We start from the raw sequence: 16,674 nt of genomic DNA on the forward strand, positions 1-16,674 counted from the left end.
AACAGCTCCTCCTTCTGAAGTGTTTTCCCTCTTTGAGACAAGTTTAAAGCTTCTCGACTTCCTTGGTGCTGCTTTCCTCACTTTGTAAGAGGCTATCAGCATCTTAGGTTTTTGCTGTCATCTCGCATTCTTGGAGCGAGAGAAGCTCTACAAAAGACTAAACTGCTCTGTAGCGATGGACTGTATGCTCTTGCACAGTACCTAGACAGATCAAGACTACCCCAGCCCCTACCTCTGACCACGGCTCCCCATTACCGCAGCAGCCCAGGCCGAGGCCTGTGCGCATGCGCGCCCGGAGGGACCCTGGCAGCCGGCTTTCCACTTCCGGGGTGGTGTTGTCTAGGCGCTGAAGAGGTTTGTGCTCCATGGGAGTGTGCTGCGCATGCGCAGCCGGCGGGGCTAGCGGTGTGGCGGTCTGCACGCAGGTGAGGGGTGGTTTGGCGCGGGGGGGAGGTGGCCGTGAGGGATTCGTCGTCCCTGTGGGGCCCTCAGCTCACTTCGCCTCGCTGTGTGGCGGGGCAGGGGCTCGGACCCCAAAGCTGCTGTCCCGGTCTGCCTGCGCGGAGGCCTCTCTTCCCGCCAGGTCCAGTTCGAGGGCGTCCCGCCGGTCCGGCCTTGCGTACAGGCGAAGCGCCGGGGGGGCGGTCGGCTAAGGTCAGCTCCCGCAGCTGCTGCGGGAAGGAGGGCCCTAGGCGTCGGAGATGGCGCCCGGTGCTCCTGCCTGCCTGGCCTGCTTGCCGGTTGGGCAGCTAGGCAGGAGCGCTCCCACGCCCGCGTCTGGAGAGAGTGGCCCTTCTGGTTTGTCTTCGGTTGTGGTTTTGTCGCTGTTTTGGTTTATTTTCCATTAAGTGAAGAGAAGACGTTGTGCCAACCCCTTCCCAAAGATTCCCTAGGAGATGGTGTGTTCTTATCCTGCTTATTTCTAGCCCTCCTTCTGGTTTTAGTTCTGAGCTTTTTGAAGATTAGCATCAATATATACCACGTTATTAAAAAATAACATTTTGGAAAGGTCTAAGTAACAAAAGCATGGATCGGGACTTAAACCTTACCTTAAGTTTCATGTTCCATTACAGGGATAGCATCTAGTTTGCTCTTATGTAGTTACCTTTGCTCCATACCTGTTAGCAGGTGTGACTGAAGATGGAAAGTAAAAATGATGCAAGTAGCTACTGAGGAAATTCCTTTCCACCGACCATTATCCTCTCTTTCTTGTAGTAACATAGACAGTTGCCCTACAAGCTCAGCACTACATCTAACATATAGAATTTATTACTGGAGATGCCAAGGCTTGACTTCTTGGAGCAGAATAACAACCACTTGTCAGGACCTTAGGAAGAAACTTGCCTTTCAGGGTCGGTTATTCCAGAATGGCAGCTGCAATGTCATTTGTAGTAGCTTGCCCTGGATACAACTGTTAATGGTCTGACTGATGCAGATTCCTGGGTTACCATAGTTGCAATTTAAACGTACAACTCTAACATGAGACAGAATTTCAAAGGGTTGTTTTATAGGAAAGTAATTTGTACAAATATTAAAAATTATTTTTGCACTTCATTCTGCCATTTGTCTGTTGACCAGCTGCCCTCTTTAATAGAAGCAGAACCTTTGCTCTGTCTTCCTGGACTGTGCCTGCCGTCAGGAAGCATCAGAACGTTGTGGCAAGTCTGTAGTATGGGAGGCCACAATGTAGCCATTTTCATAGCTTTTAAGTTTTAGCTTTCCAGTGTTCTCATTCTGGGTGTGGGAAGAAGAGGGCATTTCCCTGTAGGAGTGCATTGCAGGTATCGCATGTGTTGTGCCTTTAGCAGTATGAGTTTCTTTAGCCCCAGCATGTTCTCTGATCACTTGCTTTCTTTTTTGTGATGCCTTACTTTACTCTTGAGAGTGAAACAGACTGTATTAACAAAGCCACAGCTTTGCAAGTTCATCTGTTTGTTGTATGGGCTTCACCCAGCACATCTGACTTGTTCTGGGATGCAGTCCCTGAGATAGCTAAATTTTTGGAGATAAAAATTGCCTGAGTGACTTTAAATTCTTGGGGGAAAAAAAAAAAGTTGTTTATAAACTTGGGCGGGGGGGGAGTTGTTTATAAATAGCCTTTGGCCTTTAGTTTGTTTTGCTTTTTTTTAGGGGTGGAGAAACATGTCTAGTACAGTAATTTTATATCTAAATTTCATTCTTTGGATAATTTGAGATATTTCTGTCCTAAAAGTCTCCAATTAGCTCACTGGCAGCGTAAAAAGAAATAAGTAACTGTGCCACTCGATTTAGAGGGGCATCGATTTAATTACAGATAACAACCATATGCTTTCTAGCTGCTACTTTGTCTTGATTACCCATGTTGTTGAACTTAGGCATTGCATCTTTGGCAGATCAAGAAGTTGCCTTCCTTTTTTCCCAAGTTTTGTGTGTACATTAAGGAATTATTATTTTGTCTGATAGAATTAATAATGGAGTTAGGAATTACTTGCTCATTGTGCTCTCCAGATGAATCTATCATGTACTTTACTCAGTAAGTATTACGCGATTCTGCTTCAGGTACTTCAGTAAGATTGACTGACCTGTACTGTACTCTGACTTGCTCAACCAACTGAAGAAAGGAGCTGAATGTGAGAGGTGCATCCATGTCTTGAGTACTTCTAGAATACCTTTGATTTGTCGATGGCATTCACAGCAGTAGGAAAAAATAAAGATTTTTTAAGTATCTAGTATATTTCTGCTTTATTTAATTTCTTCCTTCCTATGCCTTAGGTTTTTTTGGCAATTTTTAACCTATCCTGAAGGGCTTAGTAGTTATACCCTGTTCTTTTGTAGTTGATGCAGAAATCCATGAAAGATTGAGTCACGGAAACTTTCCCAAAACTTAAAAAATCAGCCTAAGGGAGATGAAAAATTTCAGTCCGGATGATTCTACAATGTAAAGTGTTAGTTGATACACAGAATTGTTGCCCATCTTTTCTACTCTGTAATGTGTTCTTAAGCATGCATAGTTTAGGGAGTTTTGCAGGGAATAAGCTGTTTTTTCATTGGCAAGTGTTGCTAATCTAAATGTGTGAGAAACATAGCAAATATGAAGCTGGGAGTTTAATAGAATTCTACAGATTGTTTAACAGATACAGGAAACCTTTGATAACCAGATTTCTGTAAGGACAACTATGGCTGCCTTTGTTGTCTTACACTGATGGAACTTTCCTTGGATTCAGAGAAAGGCCCTTTTTGTTCTTAACTGTTTTGTAGTTCTTCAATGGAAAAGGTGTTAAAAACTGCCTGCGCCACTATGGAAGCATGGAGACAAAATAGTCACCTGTTGAGACCCTCAAGGAACTACTGGGCAAAGTGATGGCAATGAAGAGCTTGAACCAGCACTTGAGCATGGCGGCAGCTGAATCTGACAAGGACTCTGGATATTCAGGTTTAGAAGATCACTGCATTACTTTTGTGTGTTATCTTGCTCAGACTTTGCTTTTATTGGTCACATTTGACAAATCTGTCTCTTAGCCCCTTGTCATTTATGCCTCATTAACTGAGAGGGCCTTTCTGTATAAAACAGATTGCATCTGCAATCATCATACCATCAAACTCTTCTGGAGTAGAGCTTTGTGTAGTTATAAAGTTCTTTCTGTGAATTTGAATGCCATGGGAATTTAAAATGTGTCTAGTAAAGAAATGAATGGAAGACTCTTACACTTAGGAGTCTAGAAGTGGGGCTGGCAAAATTACTTTTTTTCTTTGCAGCGATGAATGAACTGTTGGATTATGCTGCCTAATCTCTCTTATGATTTGACCAGAGAGTAATTTTTATAACATCAGTAAAATGTAGAAACAGTGTGCAGTTTTAATACTCAATAAAACTGTGAAGAGATGGCTTTTAAAGGAAAAACAAACAAACAAAACAAAACAAAACCACAAAGAAAAAGAGCTTTTGTGAGAGAGAGATTTCAAGACACAAAATGCCTGCAGCACAGACTGGCTGTGCAGTGCTGGAGCCCATAGTTCTTTGCTGCACCATGTTTTAGAGCAGTCTTCATGATAGTGTGCAGTTGTTTGGAGATTAAATAAGGAAAAACAAAAAGTAATAATTTGGGGGGGGGGGACGACACGACGACACACAGTATCTGCATGAGGACTAGCCTGCTATATGAAGTCTTCTGTTAAAGGCCTAACCCTAACCCTAACCAGCTGCCACAGCAGGTCTAATTTTATTGGTGTTCCAGAACTGAACTTTGTTGTTTGTGTCTTGGTTGAAAGAAAGCAGAATAGTGGAACTGAAAGTTGGTAGTAAGCACAGTGCATGTGAAACAACTAACAGCTGAATTCTACATCTGACAGATGGAAGTTCAGAGTGCCTGAGTGCTATGGAGCAGACTGACTCGGAGGATGTGCTGAATGCGTCGTGTTGGAATGTAGAGGATGGGCCTTGGCAATGCCCAGTGGCCACAGGCAACTCCTTTCCTGCACTTTCGCCTATGGTTGTAATGAAAAATGTGTTAGTTAAGCAGGTAGGGAAGAAATAATCTCCTGAAAAATATTGCACGTTCTTTATTGTAGTATTTTTCCTTTCTCAAAGATTTTACAAAGTTGTTGAAGTCCAGACAGTAACTGGTAACTTGAAAAATTCTGTTGTGACAGTTAGAATCGCTGAGATGGAAAAAGTGAAATGGAGCAGCTCTGCTACATCTATTAAACCTTTTTGTCTTAAAGGGATCCCACAAGAAATAGATCTTTAAGAATGTTATGTTAATAGCACCAAAGATTAAACAAAAAAAAAGTTTTTCCTTTTGAAAGCTGGTATTTTTATTTTCATTCAGTAAAGATGATAAAATAGAATGATAGGTTTTGCTTCTTAGTTCTTACGTCCTAAATATACTTTATGTAGAGTGGGAAATGCTAATCCAGGATGTTTACAAATGAAAATATTAAATTTGCATCTGAAGGTTTGGTATTTTTACTTTATCGGTTCTCTAGCTGCGTGTGATAGCTCACACTGCAACAATTAGGTTCCCTATTTATGTATTCCAGTATCTTGTTACCTGTTGCCCTCCAGCACATCCCTGAGACTGGTAATGTTTACATTGTAACAGAAGTAGCTCAGAAGTATTGCGGTGTTATTAGACCTCTTGCTGTGTACAGGTTTTCTGAGCAGAGAGAAAGTTCTATCAGCTTTTTTTTTTATTAGAATACATGTCAGAATACAGTGAGAAGAGGAAAAACTAATACATATCCTGATTCCTTTTCTACTGAATCTGTTACGACAACAAGCAAAACCTATAAAATTCAAATAGAGTGTCACAATGCTAACATAAATACAATTTTCTGTTAGTGTTTGGCAGATTGTGCATTTGTGGGGGAGATAAGACAGGCTGAGAAAGTTGGAGCTGTTCAGCCTGGAGAAGAGAAGGCTGCATGGAGACCTCATAGCAGCCTTCCAGTATCTGAAGGGCACCTACAAGGGTGCCAGAGGAGGACTCTTCATCAGGGACTGTAGCAATAGGACAAGGGGTAATGGGTTCAAACTTAAACAGGGAAGATTGAGATTAGATCTAAGGAAGAAGTTCTTTACTGTGAGGGTGGTGAAGCACTGGAACAGGTTGCCTAAAGAAGTGGTAAATGCTCCATCTCTGGCAGTGTTCAAGGCAAGTTTGGACAGAACCTTGGGTGACACAGTCTATTGCAAGGCTTCCCTGCTCATGGCAGAGAGGTTGGATCTAGGTGATCTCTAAAGTCTTTTCCAGCCTTAACCATTCTGTGGTTCTGATTTATAGCATTGTGCTTTATTTTGGCAAGAAACAATTTCATAGTCATGTTCCTATATGTGTGGACAAAATACTGTGTAAAGAAATACTGAAGTTTTCATATAGCGGGGAGTAGATAAGCTTCACCAAAGGCTTATTGATAGCCTTTGGGCCATAGCTCAAAAACACTGATTGAAGTGGTAGTCTAATGTTAAACTCCAGGGTTGTGTTGCAAACAATTAGGCAAGTGGCTGATCCAAAGTAGCTTTTATATGTATATTATATGTATTTATATTAAAATATATTTAAAACATTAAAAAACCTGATAGTGTATCAAAAAGGAAATTTGGGAGTAAGAGTTGGAGGTGGATAAAATTACTAGACTTGGTTCTTTTGATAATGCATCATAACTTCTGAGTCTAATTACATATGGTTAAGGACAACAATGTTGAACTGAAAAATGTTTGCTGCAATAAACAAAAGCAGTAAGTCCAGGTCAAAATAATAACAATGGAGTGTCTTTCTGCCTAGTTACCTCAGATGGTCATGATGGTTATCTTGTTAACATGGGCTTTTCAACACAGCCCTGAGTTGCACTTGCTGGACCAAAACAAAACCAAAACAAAACAAAAAAGCCAGTATCCAGTTACTGCTATTTACCAGTTTCAGTCAGCATCATCCTTCTGCCTTAGAACCACTGTAATCCTGTGCAGTGGTGGTTACCTGCTGTCCCAATTTCAGAGTGTAAACAGCTAACAATGTTATTAAAAAAATAAAAAAATCAAGCAGGGAAGCAGGGATTAATTCCCTGGAGCACAGCGGTGCTTGTGGCAAGGTTTCTGTAACTCTTTGGAAAGCATTTTAGACAACTTACACTGGTATGTGCAGGATGTTAGCCTTCATTAAAAAAAAACAACAAAAAAACTCCCACAACGCCCCAAAACCACCCAGACCCAACACTTTGCAGAATTAATAAAATAAGCATGTCTTTCTCTACTAAAAATGAGATTTTGGGTAGGAGAGCAAGAGCAGAATGCGGCACGAGTGTGAAGAAGAAAGTAGGTAATAGACATAGGAGAAAACAGAGCAAGATAAACAGCTATCACAGCTCTTCTAACTTCAATGATTTTAGGGCTCTGCTGTACTAGATACTGCACAGTTGTGCAGTAAATGATTAATTCTGACTCCAAAACCTTGCTTCTTAAGACTGCATGTTCAGTCTTAGGTTTGTATAGCCACAGTATTTATATACTTCTAACATCTCCAGATACTTTTCTTTTGAACGTGTTTGTCCTGTCTTCTGTGATAAGGTAATACTTATTTTTACAGGTAGTTGTTTTATACCCCTATTCCATAAGAGTCTTGCCGACTGAACCAAAGAAATTCTGTGTCAGAATAGGTAATTGAATCTCACCTCCATAATAGCTGCTTGTGACAAGTTCAAGTCCTTTACTGGGAGAAATGATAGCATTTGCCAGTTTAAATTTTATGAGACTAGGGGAAAGGAGGTGCATTTCAGGTGGCTCGGTATAGTTCGAAACACAGTAAAATGTATTTGTACTAAAAACTGTGCATTCAGCAGGCCTGCCGCTAGCATCCCAAGTCATAAGGAACTGGAAAAGCAGGTGGCAGTATATTATATTAATTGTGGTGACAATGACTTAAATGTATGAAGAAGTGAAATTTTGCTTCAGAAAGAAATGGTATCTCTTATTAGACCATTGTGTATGTTTGGAGAAAAGCAGGTATGCTTTTTGGCCAGGAGATCTCATGAAGATCCATGGTAATGTATTGAAAGAGGAAGAGATGGTGTCTTGTAGAAATTGATGTATTCTCCTATATTGCAGAGTATGGCTTGTGGGAGAGAGTGAAAACTTGGGTATTTTTCTTAAAATATAGTGCTTTTAAGGTTCACTAGTGTGCACTATATCACCAGTGCTATGGAGTTAAACTGCTCGAGGGTTATAGAAGGCTTTTTTCCTTACATTGGTTGATATTCAGCTTTTTTTTTCTTTTTCTTCTTCATGGTTTTAAATGTATTGAAACTGTTTTGTACTTAAGATTGCAAAACTTACTGAACAGCTGTCTTTATTGAATAACGATTTCAAAAGCTTGCTATAAGAATAGAATTGACAAGATTAGAGTGCTGCCTTTCAACAAAGAGGGAGTCTGAATTGTTCCTAAAATGTCTGTATGGTCTTTCTTTGACTCTTTAAAAATATAACCACAACGCTTAATTCTTTTCCAACTTTTCTGTGCATTTGTTTGAGCCCAAGTCTAGGTCGAGCTTTTACATAAGCATTGTACAATATAAGCATGTACTGTAATCTTCATTTAGGAAAGCATGTATAAATTCAGATTGAATTGTTTTTAAATGTATCTGCTGTTCCACAGTAAAAGGATTATGGATGACAGCTTTGATTCTAGTGCTATGCTCTGTTGTCAGAGAAAGAGAAGGATGAGTTTGATGGAAAACTGTTCAGAATGTATTAATGGGACAGTGTACATCAAATATGGAGAAATGGCACAGTCCACCTGTTTCATTTAAGGTTTTTGATCCTTTTCTACAACTTTATTGTAAGACTTCTGTTTTTTCCCTGTTTATGCTTCTCAGGGGAGTTCATCACAGCTCCAGTCTTGGACTGTGCAGCCATCCTTTGAAGTGATTCCAGCTCAGCCACAGCTAGTCTTTCTTCGTCCATCAATCCCACCTCCCATAAACCCTCACCCTGTTGGGAAAAAGAGAAATGACTCCACTAATTACCTGCCCATCCTGAATTCTTTTCCCAAAATAGCACCACAGCCCTGCAAGAGAGATCGCTCCTTTGATCTAGAAGAATGTCAGGAAACCGGTTGCCCTAAACGACTCTGCACAGAAACACCCAAGATGGAGAGTTCTCCTGTATCAAGGAGCACAGGCATGCCTACTAGTCCTTTTGCCCACCTACCAGTTAGTTTTAAGACCCCTCAGGAGTCTAACCAGCAGAGTTCTTCAACTCTAGTGACAAGTGGAAAACTGTCAGCTCTTCCTGGTTTTCATCGTGTTTCTAGTGACACTCAGAAACTGCCAGGTTTGACTCCCCTTTTGCCTTTTGGGACTCTGCAGGCAACAAAGGGCACCTCTCCTGAGAACGAGAGTGCAGCACAGACTACAATGCAGTCTGCAGTGTGGAGCCCCCCATTGATACCAGAAGAGATTTGCACTACCCCTGAGCTGCTCTTGCAACAGCAAAGCAAATGCAGACGCTTTCAGAACACACTTGTTGTCCTACGCAGGTCAGGACTGCTGGAGATCACTTTAAAAACCAAGGAGCTCATTCATCAGAACCAGGTGACTCAGGCTGAGCTGGACCGACTGAAGCATCAAACACAGCTTTTTATAGAGGCAATAAAGAACAATGCTCCACAGTCATGGGCAGAGCTAGAAGCATCTCTAACAGGATCTGATAAAGCTGATGGTAACCTTGCAGATCCCCCTTATCCCAATATATAGTAGCTATTGGTCAAGTTATTTTTGTGCCTCTTGTTTCCTGTCTCAAGCTTTTATTTGAGCATTTTCTGAGTCCAGGACTTGCAAAGTGACATGCCTTGAATGACTTCAGAGCCAGTTGTGGGACTGGAATAGCCTGGTGGGGTCTTGACAGAATGGGTGCTTACTACTGTGGTGTGACCTTGAACTACATGCTAACTTCGTGTACTTCCTGGGACTCTATCAGCTTGGATGTGCTCTGCTGGCATGTTCCCATTCTTGCAGTAAAGACAGTCATTTGCAGTATTCTGCAAGCAAACATCTTCCTGGTCCCCTCTTCAGATAGTCAGTTCTGAGGGTGGAAAAGCACAACAGGCCCCAGTATTGGACCATTATCAGTTGCAATTAGACGAAAGGAGTTGGGGAGAGGAGAGGAAACTTAGGCTGGTGGGGTGGTATTTTTAGGCTGTTGCTGTCCTTTGTTATAGCAGAGTCTTGCTTTGGGGGGTTTGTTGCATTTGAATTAGCATTCGGTATTCAGTGCAGTCCTTGGTCAGTGTCACGAGTGTCTTAAGACCCAAGTGAAATGATGTATTTTGATGAGTATACTTTTGATTCTGATCTGTACAATTTGAGTGAGTGAAAGTCACAAGGCTTACACTGGAAGTGTTTGTTTTGTTCCAAAGCCATGTTTATTAATGGCTCACAAGTGTACAAGGGAGGTGGTTTGGATTTTCTCAATGACTAACAGATTAAACATTATTATTAAAGACTGCAGTAACTTCTGTTTAGAGTAGCACAAGGAAGATATTCATTCACCGGAATTAATTCAGCAAGACTAGTTGCATATTATTTGATACATGTATCTTTAGTTTACAAGCATAAACTGTTCTCTTTTTTTTCTCTTTCCTGTGAAATCAGATAACTATTAAAAAAAAAAGAGTTGAAAGGAAATGGAGCATAAATGGCCTGTGGTGAAACAAGTCCTTCTCCCATCCCCTTTCCTTCTCTTTTTTTATTTAGAGAAATTAGATGAATGTACTGGGGGATGGGGATGTCATCTTGGCTAATCTCCCAAAATTTTTTTATCTGCCTTGAATTTGAACATAAAATTCAGCAATCCCAAACCAAGAACAAAATCCCAAAGCATTTTTTCTTCCAAGTAGGTTTGTATCATTCCTAGCCTGCTTGCTTTGAGATACAGCTAACACTAGTGTCTGCATAAGGTTTTAGGCCTGACTAGTAGAGATCCACAGTAGTCATGTTACAGAAGTTGTGCTACAGACAATTATTTATTTTCAGTTTATCTAGACACTTAACTATGTCACACCCTGCGGTCCGAAGGGGTTTTTTTCAGAGGCAGTCTGTGTAGAGAACTAAGAATGACTTTGGCCCAGAGCATTAAGGACTCTGGATTGTTTATGGTGTGTTCCTTTCTGTGTGACAATATATTCAAAAAGTCATGCGGTCTAGGTGACTGGGTACTTTGATGCTTTGATCACTCCTGTTATCTCTTTCAGGTTCTTAAAAAAAAGAAACTTGAATAAAGTGGATGTCTTGCTGATTTGTGACCTTTCCATTTTCTGATGCCTCTCGGAATCAATATTGCAGAAGATTGTGTAAAGTGCTTTTGTAGTCTTCCTCAAATACATGCATTAGAGAAATCGTAAGGGAATTCTCTCTTGTAAGGGGTTTTCCCCTTTTTACATTGATGGAAAGAAATGCTGTACATGCCTCACAAAGAGGAGAAATCTGAGTCATATTTGTACTGTCCATAGGCCTAGAGAGAAATACTGTGCCAGGATTCACCCTATTGGACCTGTAGTAAACTAGTAGCTATGCGTTGCCAGGTGTTCTGCCCACCTGCTCAAGACTAGTGCAGTAGGTGGGAATTGATTGAAAGAAAAGTGTTCACAGACTGTGTTGTCATATATTTTTTTTAATATACGTGCTGTAGTTGTGCATACTGAGATGTCTCATAATTTGCAGCACAGCAATAGCAAAATTCAGCCAGCAAACCCAGAAGGCAGGATAATACAGTGCAATAATGTAGGTCATGTCTGATGTAGCTCCTTTGGAATCAGTTGTGATATCTGCACCGGATAATATTTGGCAGGATAGATATGATGGTACCTTAGGCCGTTTATGAAAGAATCCCAAAAAATAAGCTTGATTTTTCTGAGCTTACAGGAAGGAGAGGAGGCAATAGCAGAAGTTCTATTGATTGGATACCTGTATGTGCCTAGAGGTGAGGTGTGAGAAAATACATAGGATATCTTTCCTACTTTTCCTAAAATTCTTATTCTGCCCATCAAATAGAGAGGGGAATTTGAAGTTCAGAATATATATATTTTAGGAATTGATTGTCCTAGAACACAAGATGATAGGCTACCTAGAGATGAAAGCAAGTCAGAAAAAAGTCCAGTCTTAGCTGTTTGAGACAAGAAAAAGTAGGTCTCCTGGTGACCTCCATCCGATTTCCACTGTTCTGACAGAGTAAAAGGAAGGAAATGCTAGCTTTGCAGTGTAATATTTTTTGACTTAAGGAGACTATATCTCATAGAAATGTCTCATAGTCAACACAGAATCGCATATATTTTTTTGCCTGACAGCACTGAGGGTGGGCTGATGCAGATGTGCTTATAGCTGATGGGCCTTTCAGCTGGTATAATTTGCATAAATACCTATTCAATAAATCTGTGACTAAAGTTCAGCAGCTGGTTAGAAATCTCCTACTGGGCATCAGTCCAGACTTAAATAGTATTTGCTGAACTAGAAAAATCTACTCTGGAACTATTACATGTAAATCTGGGTCCCCTTAGGAACCACATCCCTAGATAACTGCAAATCTTGATGCAACATCTATGAAAAGAGGATGCTGAAGACCCCTTTTGATAAGTAATGTCATCAAGTACCATTCTGTTCAGATTCTCTTAGCTGCCTTTATTCCTGGAAGCCCTGATAAACCTTTAAACAATAAGGGCTTTCCTTTCTTAGCTGCAATTTAATAAAATAGGTTAGCTTAGAACTGTGTTGAGAAAATCAGTTGACTACATCAGGACCAGAACAGGTCCTTATTCTGGGTAGGATGATTTGAGCAGAAACATTAGCTTCTCTGACTGGAAACCTGTAAGCAGTGAACCTACGGATAATTTTTTTGACCTTTGAAGCAGCAAAACTTTGCATTAACAAATTAGTTGAAGATAGCAGGCCCAGTCTAAAAATTCAGTCAGATGGCCTGCTGTGGCTTTGGTTGCTGCTGACACCTAGCAGGCAGGAGAAGTTGATGGTTCAGACAGACTGCTGTTTTTCTGTTAAGTTTTAATAAATGTTGGTATTTTTGATTATTTTTACTATGTACTTTTGAAATTCTACTGCTCTAGTTGGAATGTAAACATTTTCTGTACTTTTGAAGTCTGTTGCCATCTCTGAATTCAGTAGCCTACTCCATTATAGAACATGACCTTTTTGCTAAAACTTTACAGAAGCAGACTGTGAAATATGAATGAAATAAAATCTATACTTGAAAAGTGTGTGGGTTATTTTAGTGCTGTTAAACTGCAAAGTCCTTTGTTCGGAGACTTGCTTTTACATACAGCTCCTCAACAGCATGTTGCCCATGTACGAAAGTGCCGATCCAAAAGTGGTACTATGATTTCTCTCTCCAAAGAGAGTCACATGAGCTTCAACACTATGTTATGAATTAAAGGGTCTGTGGGAGGAGCATGAGTAAAAGTGGGCTGTACAGAACTCTAAAAATATATTGTCATGGGTGACCATTGCCATAGATGTGTCATGAACAACCTGGAAAGATTTTTCCACCTCGAACTGTTATCTCTATGTGATGACTGTACATTATGCTCACCGTCTGTGCGGGTGAACTCCTACACTGCATATTAATCTTGTCAGCTGTGTATGCACAAGTTCTAAATTGTGAAGTAAGGATCTTTTTACTCTCTTGTCTTGAAGAACGTTCTGTAACTCAATCTGTATACCAGCTTTTCACCAAAGCACATTTTTCAAAATGTGGCCATCTTTACAGTCTTTTCTTTGTTCAAAGATGACTCTTACAGTGAGGCAATCATGCTCAGAATATCCAGCAGCCTTGTGAGATGAGATCCTGTCCTAAGGTACAAGAGATGCTGGTCAAAGTTCTTCTGTGGCACCAGACAAGGCAATAATTTGAATCTCATTGCTTTAGATCCAAAAAAGAGTGCTGTCAATTGAAGTAATTTTATTCCCCGAGACTGAAAACTCAGTGTTTGCAAATTTTGTGTTATTAAAAGGTATGGGTACAATTGAAGCAGGAAATTTTCAGGTCTCTGTCCATTCTGGCTAGCTTTTTCTTTACATGGTGAAGTCTATCTCCAGGATGTCAGGCCTGTTCACCTTGATTTCACTGAGGCCAAAAACATTAGTTGCTTTTTTCAGGTGCACTGTGTCTGTCTTGCTTTTCTTTCTCATGACACACAAAGAGCCTGAAAGGAGCAGTGCCCTCACAGGCTTGGGCTGAGCAGTCTTCTGGCATGAAAAATTTCTGGCATCCACGAGGTTGAAGGCAGCATGATGTTACTGCGTTTGGTCTCACAATTCCTGGGACAGAACTGTGGGTTCCCTACCTACACAACTGTTCATTCGTGCTGTGTCTGGGTGATATTTCCTTTTGGGCCCCTGTGAAGCATAGCCATATAGCCCTAAGTGTATTACATGGTCCAGAGTGACCAAAATACAATTTCTCTTCCTTTCTTAAATCTGTGCTTCCTTTGAGGTATGTCTGTGAGATAAACTAAGTGTTTCAGTATAAGGCAGAAGGGAACACCATGTGTTCAGTCTGCTGTCTTGTAGAGCAGTTTCCAAGACTTCCCCAAATTCCTGTTTGAACTAAAGTGTGTTTTTAGAGGAAGCATCCTGCTTTGATTTGAAAGCTCCTAGTGATGAAGAATCCACCCAAATTGTTCAAAACATAATTACTTACTGTTAAAAATGTGCCTCTTACATAGAGCCTGAATTTGTTGTCTTTCAGTATCCAGCTGTCAGATCTTTTGCCTTTTGTCTGCTAAACTGAAGCTCATGCTGTGACATTGCTGGTTTCATTGTAGCATTTACAAACCGAACAAGTCAGTCGTCAGCGTTCTTTTTTTAAGTAACCGATTAAGCTGTCAAATCTTTGAAACCTTTATTCATCTGTGGCACTCTTCTTTGGATCCTTTAAAAAAATATTTAAATTAATTTTTAATTAGAACAGTAACTCTAATAGCAAAACAGGATTGCTAGAAGAGGTGTCCAGTGTCAACCCTCCCTACTGCTATTCTGGTTAATTTTCATTGCAGCCTTGACCATGGCATCAGATTGAAAGTTTAAATCATCCTTGGACCTGTTGCTTCTGCAGTTGGAGAAATGTCCTTTAAATGTGTTTCCACAGTCCTTTGAATGTAGTTTGCAGCCAGAAAGCAAAACAAATTATTTTAATAAGTGACCAATTGCATTTATTAGTTACCTCTGCTTCTCTCCTCAAAACTTTTTTGTCTTTAGATTTGGACAGTAATTTTGCATTGTATTCTAATTCTTAAAAATAATGTTAAATAATGCCAGTTTCATACCATTTTCAGAACAAGAGTAGAAGGTAGTGTTTAATAGATCTCTATACAACTCAGAAAACATAGTTATAATGCCTTTCACAGCATCCATTTGATTTGTATAATTCTGGCTTCAGTCTGTGTCATGTGGCACACTGTTAAATGCCCAACAGAATTAAAGTGTTCTGTCTTTGTTGGCTTTGTCCTTTTGCCAATTTTTAATTCTTGCTCATCGAAATAAGGTGTTCATTTTATTTGACCAGCTCTGTTTCTTACAAGCTTTATCACTTCTATTTTTTTTTTGCTTTATAGGTCCTTGATTAATCACAAATTATGGGTTATTCCACTATTTTCTCTCAGGTGTCCAGCCTATATTCATTCAGATCAGTTTACCCACCCACTGAAAAGCTGATGCCTTGTTAGTTCTTTCATCCCTTCAGCCTTCTGAAATCTTTCCTAGTGGTCTAAAATTCATTAGAGTAGTATTGATGGTCCAGAGAGCTTGTTGGTTGGCACCACCTGTTAAATTTTCCATCACAACTTATTCAGACTTGCTGACTTTAAAATGGCTAATAGCTGTTGTTTCAAATGTCCTGAATTACTTTTTGAAGTGGAAATCTAGCTGTTGTCATGTACGCAAGGAATACATCTGGCTTTTTTCTAATTGCTCAACAAAGATTTTTGTGAAATGCTTTTGCCATTCTGCACTGCAGCAATGTGATTTCCATCTTGAACTGGAGCACTGCCAGCAGAAAGATTCTTCTGCATCTCGTGCATTTTAGGAAAAGGAAGAAGTGGGCTTTCCAGGGCCAAAAGGGGAGTTTCATCAACTCCTTCATTGTTTTCTTCTTGTTCTTACTGCGATTAAATTAATTGAGTTAGTTTAATGGAACTGGAATGCCTCTTACCATGCCCACTTGGGCAGTCTTACCTTTTTTCCATAGCAATAGTAAGGGGTTTTTAAGGCCACTTACAGTTACCAAGACTAAGAAATCCAATAACAGACGGAAAACCAGTCCTTACTGTTTTTTAAGAGATAGGACTGCTTGAAAATTTTATGTGTTTTCAATGGAAAAGTCTTGTGTTTTTATTGGAAATGAAAATGTATTTTGGCTGGCAGCTTAGTCTTTTGCTTCATTAGTCATAGCATTCATTTCTCAGTGAATCTCAAGCACTATGGAAATAGTGTGGACTGTGGGGGTGGGCGAAAATGTTGTTTCTCTTTACCCTCATCCCCCTTCTCCTGGATTGTTTTGGGTTGCCTCTACAGGAAATAGTACCCCAACTTTGATGAGTGGTTCCATCACCTCATGCTGGAGAACAGAAACCTGCATAGACAGCCAGAACTGCTCAGTTCTCTGCAATGGGTGAGACTAATAGAGAGCTCCTGAGGAAGTGAGGATGAAACAGCATCTCCTGAGAAAATTGCTAGCTTAAAGAGTACAAATACTATTTTTTCATCATATCCCTAAAAGTTCTAATTAAAAAAGGAAAATAAAACAAACCACAAAGTAAGGTTTTTGTTTACTACAAAACATGGCTATGCCAGATAGGCCTTGCTCTACATTTGCCAGAGTTCAATGCAGCGACTATTTTGTGAGATGAGCAGTGATTCACGTGGAAAGTGTGAAACATGAGTAGACAGTAGGAAAGCTGTTTTACCCAGAGTGAATGTTAGCAATGCCCATTGTTTTGTATTCTTGCTAAGCATAGTGTTCCATGCAAATAAATGATAATGCTATACAAAGTGTCCAAACATGCTTGGAAGCCAGAATAGGATATTCTTCATCAAAGTGAAATTGCCTCTCACTTTTCGACATCCTATTGCTAACCATGCTTGCAGCACACTTTCTGAGATCTGACAGTGTATTGCTGACCTCAATTGTGTGAGAAATGG

General features: G+C 40.2%; 1 protein-coding gene across 4 annotated transcripts; it reads left to right on the forward strand.

Moving 5' to 3' along the window:
- Positions 1–310: 310 nt before the first annotated feature.
- Positions 311–12,733, forward strand: CIPC (CLOCK interacting pacemaker). Of its 4 annotated transcripts, XM_061367447.1 has the most exons (5): positions 1,593–1,781; positions 2,539–2,616; positions 3,238–3,412; positions 4,330–4,499; positions 8,347–12,733. In XM_061367447.1, exons 3-5 carry the CDS (start codon positions 3,340–3,342, stop codon positions 9,223–9,225), a joined length of 1,122 nt encoding a protein of 373 aa, XP_061223431.1. In that variant the 5' UTR covers positions 1,593–1,781; positions 2,539–2,616; positions 3,238–3,339; the 3' UTR covers positions 9,226–12,733. The 4 variants fall into 4 exon arrangements, with proteins under 4 accessions (XP_061223430.1, XP_061223431.1, XP_061223429.1 ...); XM_061367446.1 differs by lacking the exons at positions 1,593–1,781; positions 2,539–2,616 and adding an exon at positions 311–425; XM_061367445.1 differs by lacking the exon at positions 2,539–2,616.
- Positions 12,734–16,674: the final 3,941 nt, after the last annotated feature.

Source organism: Neopsephotus bourkii, unplaced genomic scaffold (genome assembly GCF_033783945.1).
Source record: "Neopsephotus bourkii isolate Nb327-2 ecotype Australia unplaced genomic scaffold, CSIRO-AGI_Nbou_v1 NB_1376, whole genome shotgun sequence".
Lineage (NCBI taxonomy): Eukaryota > Metazoa > Chordata > Aves > Psittaciformes > Psittacidae > Neopsephotus > Neopsephotus bourkii.

Coding starts and splice junctions, on each gene's coding strand:
- CIPC (XM_061367446.1), top strand. CDS start 3,340: ATGGCAATGAAGAGCTTGAACCAGCACTTGAGCATGGCGGCAGCTGAA. Junction 3,413..4,329: donor CAAGGACTCTGGATATTCAG/GTTTAGAAGATC, acceptor TACATCTGACAG/ATGGAAGTTCAGAGTGCCTG. Junction 4,500..8,346: donor AAAATGTGTTAGTTAAGCAG/GTAGGGAAGAAA, acceptor TATGCTTCTCAG/GGGAGTTCATCACAGCTCCA.